The sequence below is a fragment of the Belonocnema kinseyi genome, chromosome 5 (assembly GCF_010883055.1).
Source record: "Belonocnema kinseyi isolate 2016_QV_RU_SX_M_011 chromosome 5, B_treatae_v1, whole genome shotgun sequence".
In the NCBI taxonomy this organism is placed as follows: Eukaryota; Metazoa; Arthropoda; class Insecta; order Hymenoptera; family Cynipidae; genus Belonocnema; species Belonocnema kinseyi.
The window spans coordinates 82,430,531-82,447,133 of NC_046661.1; the positions used below are offsets into that span (position 1 = coordinate 82,430,531).

At 22.8% G+C, this 16,603-nt stretch overlaps 2 protein-coding genes across 2 annotated transcripts in view; both read right to left on the reverse strand.

Annotated features, from left to right (window-relative positions):
- LOC117172595 (splicing factor 3A subunit 2) overlaps window positions 1-7,142 on the reverse strand; it is a 14,669-nt gene extending 7,527 nt beyond the window's left edge. The window contains exons 1-2 of the mRNA XM_033360679.1: window positions 7,010-7,142; window positions 1,898-2,457 (exon numbers count right to left, since the gene is read on the reverse strand). Coding sequence (XP_033216570.1) covers window positions 1,898-2,443 — 546 coding nt within the window. The 5' untranslated portion in view covers window positions 2,444-2,457; window positions 7,010-7,142. The remainder of the gene's footprint in view (window positions 1-1,897; window positions 2,458-7,009) is intronic.
- Window positions 7,143-13,706: 6,564 nt separating this feature from the next.
- The window catches only part of LOC117172669 (protein MAK16 homolog), a 15,981-nt gene continuing 13,084 nt past the window's right edge, over window positions 13,707-16,603 (reverse strand). The window contains exons 7-8 of the mRNA XM_033360796.1: window positions 14,021-14,098; window positions 13,707-13,917 (exon numbers count right to left, since the gene is read on the reverse strand). Coding sequence (XP_033216687.1) covers window positions 13,768-13,917; window positions 14,021-14,098 — 228 coding nt within the window. The 3' untranslated portion in view covers window positions 13,707-13,767. The remainder of the gene's footprint in view (window positions 13,918-14,020; window positions 14,099-16,603) is intronic.

Here is a 16,603-nt window from a genome sequence, read left to right on the forward strand (position 1 = left end):
TTTATATTCAAAAGTTTTGGATTTGAAAATAAATTTATCTTATTTTTTAAAATGTCTAAAAGCCAAAAAATAACAATTTTACTGTCAAACTTTATATATATGAAAAATTTCAATCAACTTACATTTTAAGTTAAAAAATTAATTTTGAAGAAAACAAAAAAAAGATTTTCGTCTAAAAAGTTAAATTTCTATCCAAATAAATAAAAAAATTAATTTTTAACAATGTAGTTTAACTTTTACCCAAGTAATTAAATTATCACTTAAAAAAATTATTTTTTAACAAACTAGTTAAAATTTCAACCAAATAGATGAATTTTCAATTAAAAATATAAATCCTCAAGAAAAAAATTGATTTTAAGTAAAAACAATTAATTTTAATCTTTAAAAAAACAATAAAATATTTAAAGAAGAAGAGTTTTTAACCAAAAAGTAGCATTTTCAAATATATATATATATATTTGTACTAAAACAGACAAATTGTTAAACCAAAAAGATCAATTATGAAAAAATAATTAAATTTTCTGTTAAAAAAGATTTCAGGGGTACTTTTCACGATCAAAATATGAATGTTTAAACCGGAAATAATTTTCCACGAAAAAAATTGAATTTTTAATCCAAAAAGGATGAATTTACAACAACAAAAGAACAGTTCAATTGGATAAAAATTTAACAATTAAAATTTTTTTTTATTAATGTACTTTTAGTTTAAATTTAATATTTCGGTATTGAAAAGAGAATTAAAATATTTTCTGGATGAAAATTAAACTTTTTAACATTTTTTTTAAATTGAAAATTCATCTATTTTAAGGGAAATTTAATCTTTTTGGATAAAAATGTAACTTTTCGGTTGAAAATTCATCCTTTTAGGTTGAAAAAATTCGTCTGTTTGGATCAAAAATTCAAATTTTGATCGTGAAAAGTCTACTGTTTAGTTGAAAATTTATCCATCTTGTTAAAAAGTTATACTTTTTGGTTAAGAATTCGACTATCTTCAGATAAAAAATTAACTTTGAACAAAAACAAAAAAATATTTTTGACTAGAAATTTAAATTTTTACCCAAAGACATCAAAAAAATTAATTTTTAACAATGTAGTTTAACTTTTACCCAAGTAATTACTTTATCAATTAAAAAAGATTATTTTTTAAGAAAAAAAATTAATTCTTAACAAAACGATTAAACCTAATCTTTCAAACAAAACAGTTTAATATTCAAGCAAAGAAGAAGAATTTTTAACCAGAAAGTTACACTTTCATAAAAAAAATCATATTTGTACTAAAACAGGCGAATTGTTAAACCAAAAAGATAAATTTTAAAAAATAATTAAATTTTCGATAAAAAAAAATTTCAGGTGACTGCATTATCAAAATAAGAATCTTTCAACCGGGGAAATAATTTTCTACGAAAAAAATTGCATTTTTAATCCGAAAAGGATGAATGAAAAAAAAACAGTTCAATTTTCAACCAAATAATTAAACTTATAACTAAAAAGATAAAATTCAACAATTGACCTGAAAAATGGTAATTTCCTTTCAAAAATGTTGGATTTAAAAACAAATTTTTCTTATTTTTTTTTTAAAACCAATTATTTTAATTTCAATAATCGAATTTTCAAGGAGAAAAATGTTGTGCGAATTTGCCAAAATTATTAAAATAATGAAAACCTTAATTTAACAACCATCAGAAGTAAATTTCCAGTTTTCAAATAAAATTCCCGGTCAAAGACGAATTGTAAATAAAATTCAAGAATTCTCAACCAAAAAGTTGATTGTTCATCTAAAAACATACATTTTTAAACAAAAAGATTATTACAATACAAACGAAGGGGAATTTAAAAAAAAAGTTAAAATAAAAGAATGAAAAAAAGAGCATGCCTGAGATATAAAATTAATATTTACCTTAAAGGAAATAGTTTCATAGGGTTCGGCAGCGAAAAGCAAATACTGCCATTTGCGATCCGGAGGTTCGACCCTTTGTTCATAGGCCGACATAAATCTGTGCCTGGGGGCGATATTATCCGCAACTTCCGGATAATCGACTTGAAATAAGAGACTCTGTTGTCCCGTTTCCGGGTCCCTCTGCTTCGTCACTCGGTAGCCAGGTCTTCCGATTTTCACGAATTTCTTCGGCTCGACTCTGGGTTTTTCCGGGGCCAAAGTTTGAGGCGCCTCTTTGGCTTCTTTCGCAGCTCGCCTGGCCAAATTCGCCTGATGCTTTTTCCCCTGCGTGTGCGCCAGATAACTGCCCTCATTGTTGTGAAGCGTCAGACACAATTTACATTCGTAGGAACCGAGATGATTTTTCATAAAGTAGGGATCCTTGTTCAAGTCTATCGTCTCGAGAGCCAACTGACGAAGCCGCTCTCGTCGATCCCGATTACTCTCCGACCAGGAGGCAACGCCTCCTCCGCCGGTTTTTCCTCCAGGTCGATTTTGAAAGTCCATCGTGAGAGTTTAAACTAAAAAAAGGGGGGGAATTTTACCTGGTTTTAGGAATTAATTTCCTTCGTTTAGCCCTTTAGAAACAAAGATAATCTCAAAAGAGGAGGAATAGGGCGATTTTTCATTTAAAAAATGGGGTCACATCATAAATGGGAAATTTTTATCAAACAGTTAATTTTACACACAAAAAAACAACTAATTTCCAATAAAAAAGAAGTCTCAACCCAAACGTTGTATTATCAACTAAACTAGATTAATTTTCAACAACTGCAACCATTTTTTAACAAAATAGTTCAATTTTAACAAATGTTGAATTCTTACATAAAAAAACAACCATATTCGACCAAAAATGGGATAGCTACATTTTCAATTACCAAAGTAATATTTCAACCAAAAAAAAAAAGAATTTTCAAACATTCTGAACTAAAAGGTTAATTTTTTCAACTAAAAAAGAAGAATTTTCAAGCAAAAAGATAAATGTACTAGCAAAAATGATGATTTTTAAATAAAATTCAAAAGTTCTCAAACAAAAAGTTCAAGTTTAAAATAAAAAAATATGAATTAAAAAATAATTTAATTTACCACAAAAAAGTCGAATTTTTAATAAAATTCTAGAATTATCAACCAAAAAGTTGAATTTTTAACTTAAAAAGTAAACATATTAAACAAAAAGATTACTTTATTACCAAAAAGCCGAGTTTTTAATATATTTCAAGAATTCGCATAAAAACCGTTAAATTTTCAACTAAAGAAGAAGATTGAAAAAAAAAGATTAATTTACTACCAAAAAGGCAAATTTAACGAAAAATTCCAGAATTCCTAAATTGAAGGTTCAATTTTTCATTAAAAAAGAAGAATTTTGAAACAAAAAGATTAAATTACTTTTAAAAAAAATAGACGAAATTTTAATAAAATTCAAGAATTCTCCTCCAAAATTCACTACAAGCGACGGGAAATTATTAACAAAATTCAAAAATTCTGAACCAAAAAGTTGATTTTTCAATAAAATTCAAGATTTCTTAACCAAAAAGTTCAATTTTTAACTAAAAAATTAGAATTTTTAAACAATAAAATATGTATTTTTAAACAATAAAATTAATTCACTACAAACGAAGGAGAATTTTTAACAAAATTAAAAAATTCCGAACCAAAAAGATGAATTTTCAACTAAAACAAAAGAATTTTTAAACAATAAGAATAATTTACTAGCAAAAATGACGATTTTTAAATAAAATTCAAAAGTTCTCAAACAAAAAGTTCAACTCTCAAATAAAAAATATGAATTAAAAAATAATTTAATTTACCACAAAAAAGACGAATTTTCAATGAAATTCTAGAATTATCAACCAAAAAGTTGAATTTTTAACTTAAAAAGAAAACTTATTAAACAAAAAGATTACTTTATTACCAAAAAGCCGAGTTTTTAATATATTTCAAGAATTCGCATACAAAGCGTTGAATTTTCAATTAAAGAAGAAGAGTTAAAAAAAAAACACTAATTTACTACCAAAAAAGGGAATTTAACGAAAAATTCTAGAATTCAATCCAAACGGTTAAATTTTCAACCAAAAAAGAAGAGTTTTTAAACAAAAAGATTAATTTAATACCAAAAGGTGAATTTAACTAAAAGATCAAGAATTCACAAAAAAAAAGTTAAATTTTCCATTAAAGAGAAATTTTTTAATGAAAAGACTCATTTACAACAAAAAAGATGACATTTTAATCAAATTCAAGAACTCTCATCTAAATGGTTGAATTTTCAATTAAACTAGATCAATAAAAAAAAATAATTTTTTTAACAAAATAGTTCCATTTTAACAAATGTTGAGTTCTTACTTAAAAAAGAACCATATTCGATCAAAAATGGAATAGGTAAATTTTCAATTTCAAAAGTAATTTTTCGACAAAAAAAAAGAATTTTAAAAAATTCCAAACCAAAAAGTTGATTTTTCAGCTAAAAAATAAGAATTTTCAAACAAAAAGATAAATTTACTAGCAAAAATGACGATTTTTAAAACAAAATTCAGAAGTTCTTAAACCAAAAATTTAGGTTTCAACCAAAAAATATGAATTAAAAAAAACAACTAATTTACTAACAAAAAAGACGAATTTTCAATAAAATTCAAGAACTCTTAACCAAAAAGTTTAATTTTTAACTAGAAAAGCAGAATTTGTAAACAAAAAGATTAATTTTTGACTAAATAATATGAATTTTTAAATCTGAAATTTTTGTTTGAGAATTTTTGAATTTTATTTATAAATCGTCATTTTTGCTAACAAATTAATCTTTTTGTTTACAAACTCTTCTTTTTTAGTTGAAAAAATTCCCATTCGTTTATAGGGAATTAATCTTTTTGTTTGATACACAATTTTTTGTCAGTTCTGTTTTCGTACCTTGCATTATTTTTCCAAAGATCTTATTTTTTAAATGTCAACGTTATTTTTCACAATTAAAAGAAAAACTACGCATTCTACCAAAAAATGACTAATAACAAGTATGTAGATCTTTTTTGGGCGAAATAACTTTACCTCTATTTTTTCGTGGCCTGTGTCGTTTGTCTAAAATTTAATTTTGATATTTTAATGCTTTTCTTTACGGACAAATAAAAAAGTACTCGTCCCATGAAAAAGTGAATACTAACAAATTTGTAGATATTTTTTGGGTACACAATTTTTATCCATATACCTTTTGTCGCATCTTGCATAGTTTGACAGAAAAATAATTTTTTTTTTATTATTTGTTGTGCCGTCAATATTTGGATTTTTTATTTTATTTTTTCAATTTTGTAAGTGCTATAACTTCACTTTTCGAATTTTTAAATTTTGAACCAAAAACATGAGTTTTCAATAAAAACAATAAATCCTCAACTGAAGTAGTAGAATTTTTAATCAAACCAAATTAATTTGTACGAAAAAAGCTAAATTGTTAAACCAAACTTAAATAACTAAGTTTTATGTTCGAAAAGATCAAGGTTCAACCAAAAAAGACGAATTTTCAACTAAAAAAGATTAATTTTCAACCAAAAATTGAATAATTTAATTTTTATTTAAAAAAATGAATGTTAAACCAAAAAGATTATTTTTCAACTAAAATTATGGAATAATCAACTGGAATAATAAGTTTTATTTTCAGTTTAAAAAGAAAAGAATTTTCAACCAAAAAAGAAACAAATTATCAAAAAAATAGTTTAAGTTTCGGCTAAAAAAATTCCTTTTCATTCAAAGAAAAACCAAGGTTTCAAAAGAATAGCTCATTTTTTAACCAAATAAATGAATTTTTAGTTGAAAATGATGAATCTTCTAGAAAAAAAAGAAAATAATTTTTAACGAAGGATTTTAAATTTCAACCAAGTTATTTTATTTCCAATTTAAAAGATGAATTTTCAACTAAAAAGGATCAATTTTCAAACGAAAGTGGTTCAATTTAATTTTCACTTTGAAAAATTTAATTTGAACAAAAAAAAAACTAATTTTCAAAAGAATAGTTTAATTTTCAACCAGAGATACATTTTAAAATAAAATATTCAATCTTCAATAAAACTAAAGGAATTTGTAAACAAAAAGATATATTTAAAAAAAAGGATAAATTTCCAATTGGAAAAAAATTTTCAGTCCAGAAAGAACAAAAATTGTGGCCGAATTGTTGAATTTTCACATCAAAGAGGTGAATTCTCTAGAAAACAGTTGGATTTTCAAACCAGAAATATGAATTCTTTACCAAAAAGATTACTTTCAGCTAAATAGTTTAATTTTCTCAAAGAAAATAATAGAATTTTCCATCCAAAAAGCCAAATTTTCTGCAAGAAATTTGAATTTTTAGGACAAATGAACGAATTTTGTACACAGCAGTTGCATTTTAGACCCGAAAATATGAATATTAAAAAAAAGTAGAGTCGAGGATTCAAATATTGTATTAAAAATTTGTATACATTATTTCGTAGAGTTTAACTAAAAAAAGTTGTTTTCTTTTGGGTTTAAAGTAATTTTTTAAAATAAAAAATTAACTATTTCCTTTCTCGATAAAAAATCATCTTTTTTAGATGAAAATTCAACTTTTTGGTGAAAAATTGATGTATTTTATTTAAAATTCATGAAGTTAGAGCATATTACAATGAATGTTTTTGTATTTTCGACGTGTTTAAAACGAAAATTAACTTAACCTCAAAAAGAACTTTATATGCACATCATGCATATTAAACATAAAGCTACAACAATAACTAATAAAATACAATTTAAAACATGTTTAAACTAATTAAAAAAAACATCAAGTTACGATTTTCTATACAAACTTAGTAATAATTATGATAATTACTAAGATACGATAAGCTTTCCTAACCTAAAAAAATACCGCAAATGTATAAAAATAAAGATCATGGAGGTGATGAGGAACTAAATATTGTTAAAAAATACAAATAAACATTTGAAATTACTTTCTGATTTACTTATATTGCTGATTGAATACTGTAAACAGTGTAAACCCAATAAAATGTTTTTTTTTCTCCAAAACATAGTGTTTGCGTTTTGATCATTTTAAACGTTTTATAAATAAGTACAAAAGGATTTTCTTACCTGATTTATTAACTGCTATTTATCTTCCTCCGAATAATATTCTTAAACTTTATTTCCACTCTAAAATAATATTTTTTTCTTAAGATTTACTAACATCCTGAAATGACAGATGACACAAGGAGAGGTTATGTTTGTAATCGAATTGCAATAAATCGAAAGGAATCGATTTTATTAGCGCGAAATTTTAACTTTGTAAATTCAGATTTCAACTAATTTTCGTGAATTTTCATGTTTAATATTTATTGAACGCGTTTGAATTTAACGCATTTAGAGATATAAATTTAAGCTATTTATATCTTGATACAAATATATATTTAAGAAGTTAGGAGGTATTAAATATTATCCATAACTATTCTATTCAATGTGAAGGGTTTTTTAAATAATAACTTTTGAATTCTAAACAATTCTGATTATTATTATAATAAAATTTTCTGGATATTTAATCTTGTTATTCTCCCTAGTAAAAAAATTTTCAATTAATTTGTGAATTTAAAATTTGCCGCGAATTAATTATTAAATTACTACCAAATTATTTAAGTTTTAAGCCAAGAAGATTAATTTTATACAAAAACAGTTTAATTTTCAACCCGAAAATATGAATTTTTAACAAAAGAGTTCATTTTCCAAAAAATGGTTGAATTTTCTACCAAAATAGTCGAATATTTCATTCAAAAAGACGAATTTTCAATACAATAATTAACTTGTTAAGAAAGTAATAAAATAGTTAACCGAAAAAAGATGTAATGCTAACAAAAAATGTAACAGTTGATTTTTCAAATAAAAAAGATATTTATTTTATATCAAAAAAATTTAATTCATTCCAAAAAAGAAGAGAGATAGCTTTTCAAAATTATTTTGAACTGACTCGAATTATTCTTAATTTTATTATATTTTTTATTTTTAGGAATTAAAAAGATTGGAATATTCTAGATTATTTAAACAAATTTTCTGGATATTGCTGGGAATCTTTAAGTTTTTTTTTTAAATAGTCTTCAAAAATTAATTCGAAAAAAACCATAAACTGTTATCTCAAAAATCTTAAGAAATCTTTTTTATTTTCTTGTAACCTTTCAAAATTCTTAAAGTACTTAACTTTTTTCGAAACCTTAAAACAATTATATTTTGTTTTAAATTTGTCCTTGATTTTTTTTTTAATTCTGTAAAATTAAAAAATTGCCTTAAAATCTTTCAGAATATTTTTTGGCCTTTTCAGAAATCTTTGAAAATGTTTGAAATATTTTCTCAAAATTAATTTTATGACATTTTTAACCCAAAATGATGACAATTTTACCAAAAAAGACGATTTTTTTTACAAAATAGTCTAATTTTTCAACCCCAAAATATGAATTTTCAACCAAATAGTTGAATTAACAACCAAATAGGGGAATTCTCTAGTAAAATTATGAATAATATATACAAAAAAAAGGAATTTTCAACTTTTTTAAAACTTCTTTGAAACTCACTCAAATTATTCATGAAATTTAAAATAAATTAAATTGGATTTAAATTCAATTAAATCAAATTAAATGTTGAAATTTAAATATATATTTATTTATTTTAAAATCTTCCAGATTTTTGACGACATGTTTAGAAATATTTTGAAATTTTTCGAAAACTTTTAAAATTTTCTTTAAAAATTAAATTGTCAGAAAGAAAAATAATAAAAAATGTATCCTAAGAATCTTCAGAAAAGTTTTTTATATTCTTGATACCTTGTAAATTTCTTTAAATATCTCCAATTTTTGAATTACTTCTGAAACTATCAAAACTTTTAAAGTTTCTAAATATTTTTCAAAATAAAATATTTTAATCCTTAAAAAGCTTAGAAGTATGAGTTCAAAATATTTCAAAATGTACACTTTGTTAAAAAAATTTGCAGATTAAAAAACTTCTTTAAGCCTTTTGAATACGTTTCAAAATGATTAGATATTTTCTTAAATGAATCATAAAATATATTTAAATTTTTAGATATTTATATTTAGAATTTTTAGATTTAAAAAAAATTATTTTAAACTTGAGGTTTCCAACATTTTTAAACAAAATGTAGATTTTTGAAAAAGAGATTTCCAAAAAAAAATTAAAAGCATTTTAAGGAATTCCAAAAGTTCAAAGAGAATTAAAAAAGCGGATGATTCCTGGGAAAAGTTTCAACTATTTTTTTATTTTGGAAGATCACAAAATTTTACTGAAAATTCGAGACAGATCAAGAGAGATATTGAAATATTAGAGGTTTTGAAATCATTCAGAAATAATTTAAAACTTGAGAAGATTTCATAAAATTAAAAAAAATGTAGAAGCCTTTTAAGAACTTTAAATGAAAAATAACCAAATTTATTAAGATTCTTAGAGAAATTTCAACTTATTGACAAATTTTTAATAAAATGTATGAATTTTCTACCAAACGGTTCAAATTTATTAATTAAAAAGAAAGTTTTTAACCAAGAGTGTAATAGTCTGTTCATAAAAAATACGAGTTTTTAACTAAATAGTTGAATACTCAACCAAAAAGCAGAATTTTTAAGAAAGAAGATTAATTTTCAACTAATAAGAGAATAAATTTCCATACAACAATTGAACAGTTCGATTCTCGATTTTCCGGAAGAAAGTCCAATTTTCAACCAAAAATGTAAAATTTTACAGAGAAAATTGAATTTCTAACAAAATCGATAAATTTTATACAAAAACAGTTGAGTTTTCTAACCTGAAAATATTAATTTTTAATAAAAGAGTTCATTTTCCACCTTATTAAATTTTTTAAGTAGATATGTTAATTTTCAATAAAGTAATTTAGCTTTCTACCAAAATGGTTTAAATTTCAACCGAAAATATTAATTTTTAAGCAAGAAAATTAATTTTATACTAAAAAGACAAAATGCTTAAAAAACTACAGGAATTTTGTATTAAACAGTTAAATTTTTTATTAAGAAATTATGAAATTTAGAAAGAAAGAGATGTATTTTAATACATCTCAGTCATTTTTTCAATTCCAAGAACTTTAAAAAATTACGTGACTTTTACTGTTTTCCGTAGACTTTAAATAATTCCATGAATTTTTCAGCTTTTTTTAGAACTTTCAAAAATACCATGACTTCTCCAGTTTTTTTAGAACCTTTAAAAATGCCATGAATTTTGCAGGTCTACTTTGGAAAAAATCTTTTTAATAATGATTATTAAATTTTAAACAATTAAGACATTGTTATTATTAATAAATTTGAAAAAATCTGGGAAATAATGTTATTATTTTCACTGGAAAAAAAATTCAATCCGCATAAATTCAAAACGTAAACATTTTTTTTGTAAAGTACTTATTAAGACTTTGTAATAGGTGCAACTAAGGAAATTTCAGTAATTTTTTCAATTCCAAGACTTTTTCAGGTTTTCCAGAATTTTTAATAATTCCATGACTTTTCCAGAACTTTAAAAACTCCATGACTTTTACAGATTTCCCTGGACTTTTAAAAATTCCATGCATTTTCCAGGCTTTTTTAGAGCTTTCCAAAATGACATGACATTTCCAGGTTTTTTCAGAACTTTAAAAAATGTCATGACTTTTGCAGGTCTACTTTTGAACAAATATAGTCAATTCTATCCAATTTGAAGGACTTTTTAAAAATGATTAATCAATTTTAAACAATTAAGACATTATTATTATTAATAAATTTGAAAAAATTTGGGAAATGTTATTATTTTCAGTAGAAAAAAAAAAAGAAAAAACCAATCCGCATAAATTCAAAAAGTAAACATTTTGCGGAAAGTAATGATCAAGACTTTGTAATAGGTGCGACTAAGAAAAATTCAGTCATTTTTTCAATCTCAAGACTTTTTCAGGTTTTCCAGAACTTTTAATAATTCTATGACTTTTTAAAGTTTTTCAGAACTTTTAATAATTCCATGACTTTTCCAGTACTTTAAAAAATTCCATGACTTTTACAGGTTTCCCTGAACCTTAAAAAAAATGTAATGACTTTTACGGGCTTTCCAACACTTAACAAAATTCCATAAATTTTTCAGTTTCCAGAACTTTAAACAAAATTTTAATGACTTTTACAGGTTTTCCAAAACTTAAGAAAATTCCATAAATTTGTCAGTTTCCAGAACTTTAAACGAATTTCAATGACTTTTACAGGTTTTCCAGAACTTTAAAAAATTCTATACATTTTTCAGTTTACATAACTTAAAAAAAATTGCATGTCTTTCACAGGTTTTCCAGAATTTAAAAAATTCCATACATTTTTGAGTGTCCAGAACTTTAAAAAAAATTACATGACCATCACAGGTTTTCCAGAACTTAAAAAAATGCCATTAATTTTTCAGTTTCCAGAACTTTAAAAAAATTTTAACGAATTTTACAGGTTTTCCAGAACTTCAAAAAATTCCATTAATTTGTCAGTTTCCAGATCTTTCAAAAAAAAATTAATGACTTTTACAGGTTTTCCAAAACATTAAAAAATTTCATACATTTTTCAGTTTACAGAACTTAAAAAAAATTGCATGACTTTCACAGGTTTTCCAGAACTTTCAAAAATTACATTAATTTTTCAGTTTTCAGAACTTTAAAAAAAATTTAATGACTTTAACGGGCTTTCCAAAACTCAAAAAAATTCCATAAATTTTTCAGTTTCCAGAATTCTAAACAAAATTTAATGAATTTTACAGGTTTTCCAAAACTTAAAAATATTCCATACATTTTTCAGTTTCCAGAATTAAAAAAAAAATAATGACTTTTACAGGTTTTCCAAAACATTAAAAAATTTCATACATTTTTCAGTTTACAGAACTTAAAAAAAATTGCATGACTTTCACAGGTTTTCCAGAACTTTCAAAAATTACATTAATTTTTCAGTTTCCAGAACTTTAAAAAAATTTTTATGACTTTTACAGGTTTTCCAGAACTTCAAAAAATTCCATTAATTTTTCAGTTTCCAGAACTTAAAAAAAAAATTAATGACTTTAACAGGTTTTCCAGAACCTAAAAAAATTCCATAAATTTTTCAGTTTCCAGAACTCTAAACAACATTCAATGACTTTCAACAGGTTTTCTAGAACTTAAAAAAATTCCATACATTTTTCAGTTTCCAGAATTTAAAAAAATTACTTTTACAGGTTTTTCAGAACTTAAAAAAAATACCATACATTTTTCAGTTTACAGAAGTTACAAAAAATTGTATGACTTTCACAGGTTTTCCAGAACTTAAAAAAATTCCATACATTTTTCAGTTTCCAGAACTTTAAAAAAAAATTTAATGACTTATACGGGTTTTCCAGAACTTTGAAAAATTCCATAAATATTCCAGGGTTTTTAGAATTGTTAAAAATTCCATTACTTTTGCAAGTCTATTTTAAACAAATTTAATCCATTCTTTTCATTTTAAAGGACTTTTAAATAATAATTATTGAATTGTAAACAACTACAATTATTTTTATATAATTAAAATAAATCTGGAATCATTAAATGTATTATTTTCATTAGTGAAAATTCAATCCGTATCAATTCGCTTTCTTTGTTGAAAATTCGTATTTTTTGTTAGAAAATTCATCATTTTACTTAAAATTTAAAAAATTTTTTGTTGGTAAAAATTAATTATTTTTACTTTAAATTACATTTTTCCGCTTTTGGTTAACAGTTTATATTTTTCAGTTGAAAATTCATTTTTCGTTGAAGTATGGACTATTACATTTTTCGTTAAAAATTCCTCTTTTTGGTTGGAAAATTAATCATTTTAGTTGAAAATTCATTACTTTCGTTGAAAATTTGACTTTTTTGTTTAATATTTGTGTTTTGTTGTTAAAATTTAATATTTTTACTGAGAATTTTAATTTTCCCATTTTTTGTTAACAAATTTTCTTTTTTAGTTCAAAATTCATGTATTTTGCTGGTTAAAATATCTATTAGATTTCTTGTTGAAAATTCAACTATTTGTTTACACATTCAAATATTTTTTTGAGAATCCAAAATTATTTCGTAAAAAATTCAACTCTGGTTAAAAAATTAACTTTTTGGGTTGAAAGTCTAATATTTTGATGGAAAATCAAATTTTTGTTGAAAATTTGTCTTTTTTATTTAGAAATTCATCCGTTTTATTAAAAATTTAATTGTTTTGGGTGAAAATGCAACTGTTTGTTTCAAAATTAAGTGGTTTAATTAAACTGTTCTTTATTTGAAATTAAAATCCTCTTTTTCTTAGAAATATTTAATATCACAATTATTTTTTGAAAATTATTATTTCTTAATTAAAAATTAAATTACTTAATTGAAGCACTTTGTTCAAAAACATATTTTTTTAAAGACTCATCATTTTTAAACTAATTTGTTAAAAATTAATTTTTTTGGTTGAAACCTTAATTATTTTGTGAAAAATTATTATTTTTTCGGACTATAAAATAAATGTTTTAAACTAAAAATACAAATTTTTGGTTTGAAAATGGATCTATTTTAGTTAAAAATTAGTCTTTTTTAAAGAAAACTCTTCCTTTTTGTTTGAAAATCCCTCTTTTTTGGTTAAGAATTCAACTTTTTTATAAAAAAATTCGTCTTTTGTCATGAAAAATTCAAGAATTTGAATTTTTTCAAAATTCCATCACTTTTCCACACACAAAACTTTTAAAAAATTCCAAGACATTTCCAGGTCTTCCAGGTCTGGTAGAATGCTTAAATAAAAAATATTCATTCAGTTATCGCATTCAAAATATAATTTTCTAACCAACATTTTCTTAAAAACAAATTTATTTTCTATAATTACAAGCTCAGAATCACCAGATTAATTTCGAACTCTTTCCATCTCTCGTGGTTCTTCCTCGATTTCATATTCGATTTCCACTCTGGGGCGAGCTTTAGATTTCTTGGATGGTTCGGCCTTTTTCGTGTATTTGGGATTTTTGACTCTCGTACTAGTCGATGCCTTTATGTCCTATTAAATAAATAAATAAAAATAAAAAATTAACTTAAAAAAAATCTTTTTTCAAAATTAAAATAAATATCTGTTTTTAAATTTTTATTTTAATAACACAAACCTCGATATCGCTCGTTTCGGATTCGAAATCACTAGGCACCTGCGCATTCTCTCTTAGTCCAGAATCACTATCTTCGTCCTGAAATTAAGAAAATTGATAAATGCGGATTAAGAAAATTTTCTTCAGGTCCTACATTTTTTAAATTGTTAAAAATTAACTTCAAATTACGGTGAGTAACAATTTGGTATAAAATTTCCCCTCTTGGTTTGAAAATACAAATTTTTGGTTAAAAATAAATCTATTTTGGTTGAGGATACACCTATTTTGTTGCATTTTTTTTTGTTATATTAAACTGATTTTTATTTTAAATTGAAATCGGTTTTGTTGAATAATCCACTATATGAGGATTAATATTTTTTTGTAAAAAATTACAACTACTTGATTGAAAGTTAAAACAGCTTCTTCAGGGTGTCCAGCGACCTTGAAAATATTTCAAATTATTTCAAAGCTTTTATAATATTTAAAAGGATTTCGAATATTACAAAAAGAGATCACGAATTTTAAACACTTAAAAAAGACATTAAAAAAAAATTGTTAACAAAAAATGGGAAAATTAAAATTCTCAGTAAAGATATTAAATTTTAACAACAAAAAACGAATATTAAACAAAAAACTCAAATTTTCAACAAAAGTGATGAATTTTCAACTAAAATTATTAATTTTCCAACCAAAAAGACGAATTTTTAACGAAAAATGTAATAGTCCATACTTCAACGAAAAATGAGTTTTCAAAAGATTTCAAAGATTATACCAAAATTTAAAAAGATTTCAACATATATTAAAGATTTCAAAGATTTTACCAAAATTTAAAAAGATTTCAACATATATTTTAAAGATTTCATAAAAATTTCAAAAACATAAAATTGAGAGATTTCAAAAAAGAGTACAGTATCAGATTTTAAAGATTTCAAACGATTTTTAATCGGTTTAGAACATTTTAAAAGATTTCAAAGATTTTGAACATTTCACAAAGATTTTGACAAAATTCAAAAAGATTTCAATAATATTTAAATGATTTAATACAAAATTTCATAAATATTTCAAAAACGGTACAGTAGAACGGATTTAAAAAGATTCAAAACATTTGAAAGATTTTAAAAGATTTCAAATTTGTTTGGAAGATTTTAAAAACTTTAAAATTTGTTTAGACGATTTCACAAAGATTTCAAAAATTTCGAAGGTTTAAAATATTTTACCACAATTCAAAAATATTTCAAAGATTTCATACAAATTTCATAAAGATTTCAAATACAAATATTTCAAAAACGGTACAGTAGACCATATTTTAAAAGATTTCAAGGATTTAAAAAATTTTACCAAAATTCAAAAATATTTTACAAATATTTAAAAGATTTCATACAAATTCTTATAAAGATTTCAATTTTAATATTTCAAAAAGAGTATTGTAAACCAGTTTTTTAAAATTTCAAAACATTTGAAAGGTTTTAAAAGATTTCAAATTTGTTTACAAGATTCCAAAAGATTTCACAAATATTTAAATATTTCAAAAAGGGTACAGTAAACCAGATAAAAAATTTCAAAACATTTTAAAGGTTTTAAAAGATTTCAAATTTATTAGGAAAATTTCACCAAAATTTCAAGTATTTAAAAGATTTTACCAAAATTTAAAAATATTTTACACATATTTAAAAGATTTCATATAAATTTGATAAACATTTCAATTTAAATATTCCAAAAATGGAACATTAGATCAGATTTCAAAAATTTGAAATCATTTGAAAGATTTGAAACGATTTCAAATTTGTTTATAAGATTTCACAAAGATTTCAAAAATTTTACCAAAATTCCCAAAGATTTCACAAAAAATTAAAAAATTTAATAAAATTTTTATAAATATTTGAATTTAGATATTTCAAAACATTTTTTACGATTTTACAAAATTTTCAATCAGTTCACAAAGATTTCAACAAAATTAAAAAATATTTTAATAATATTAAAAATATTTAATAAAAAATGTCATAAATATTAAAAAAAAAAACAGTATAGTAGAACTGATTTAAAAAGATTCAAAACATTTGAAAGATTTTAAAAGATTTCAAATTTGTTTACAAGATTCCAAAAGATTTCACAAATATTTAAAAATGTTCATAAAAATTTTATAAAGATTTGAATTTAAATATTTCAAAAAGGGTACAGTAAAGCAGACTTCAAAAATTTCAAAACATTTTAAAGATTTTACAAAAATTTCAAACATTTCACAAAGATTTCATAGATTTTAACAAAATTCAAAAAGATTTCAATAATATTTAAAAAATTTCATAAATATTACAAAAGCGGTACAGCAGACCAGATTTTTGAAATTTCGAAACATTTGAAAGATTTTAAAAGATTTCAAATTTTTTAGAAGATTTTAAAAACTAAAAATTTTGTTTAGACAATTTCACAAAGATTTCAAAAATTTCGAAGGTTTAAAAGATTTTTACCAACATTCAAAAATATTTAAAAGATGTCATAAAAATGTTATTAAAATTTTAATTTAAATATTTCAAAAGGGGTACAGTAAAGCAGATTTCAAAAATTTCAAAACATTTTAAAGATTTCACAAAAATTTCAAACATTTCA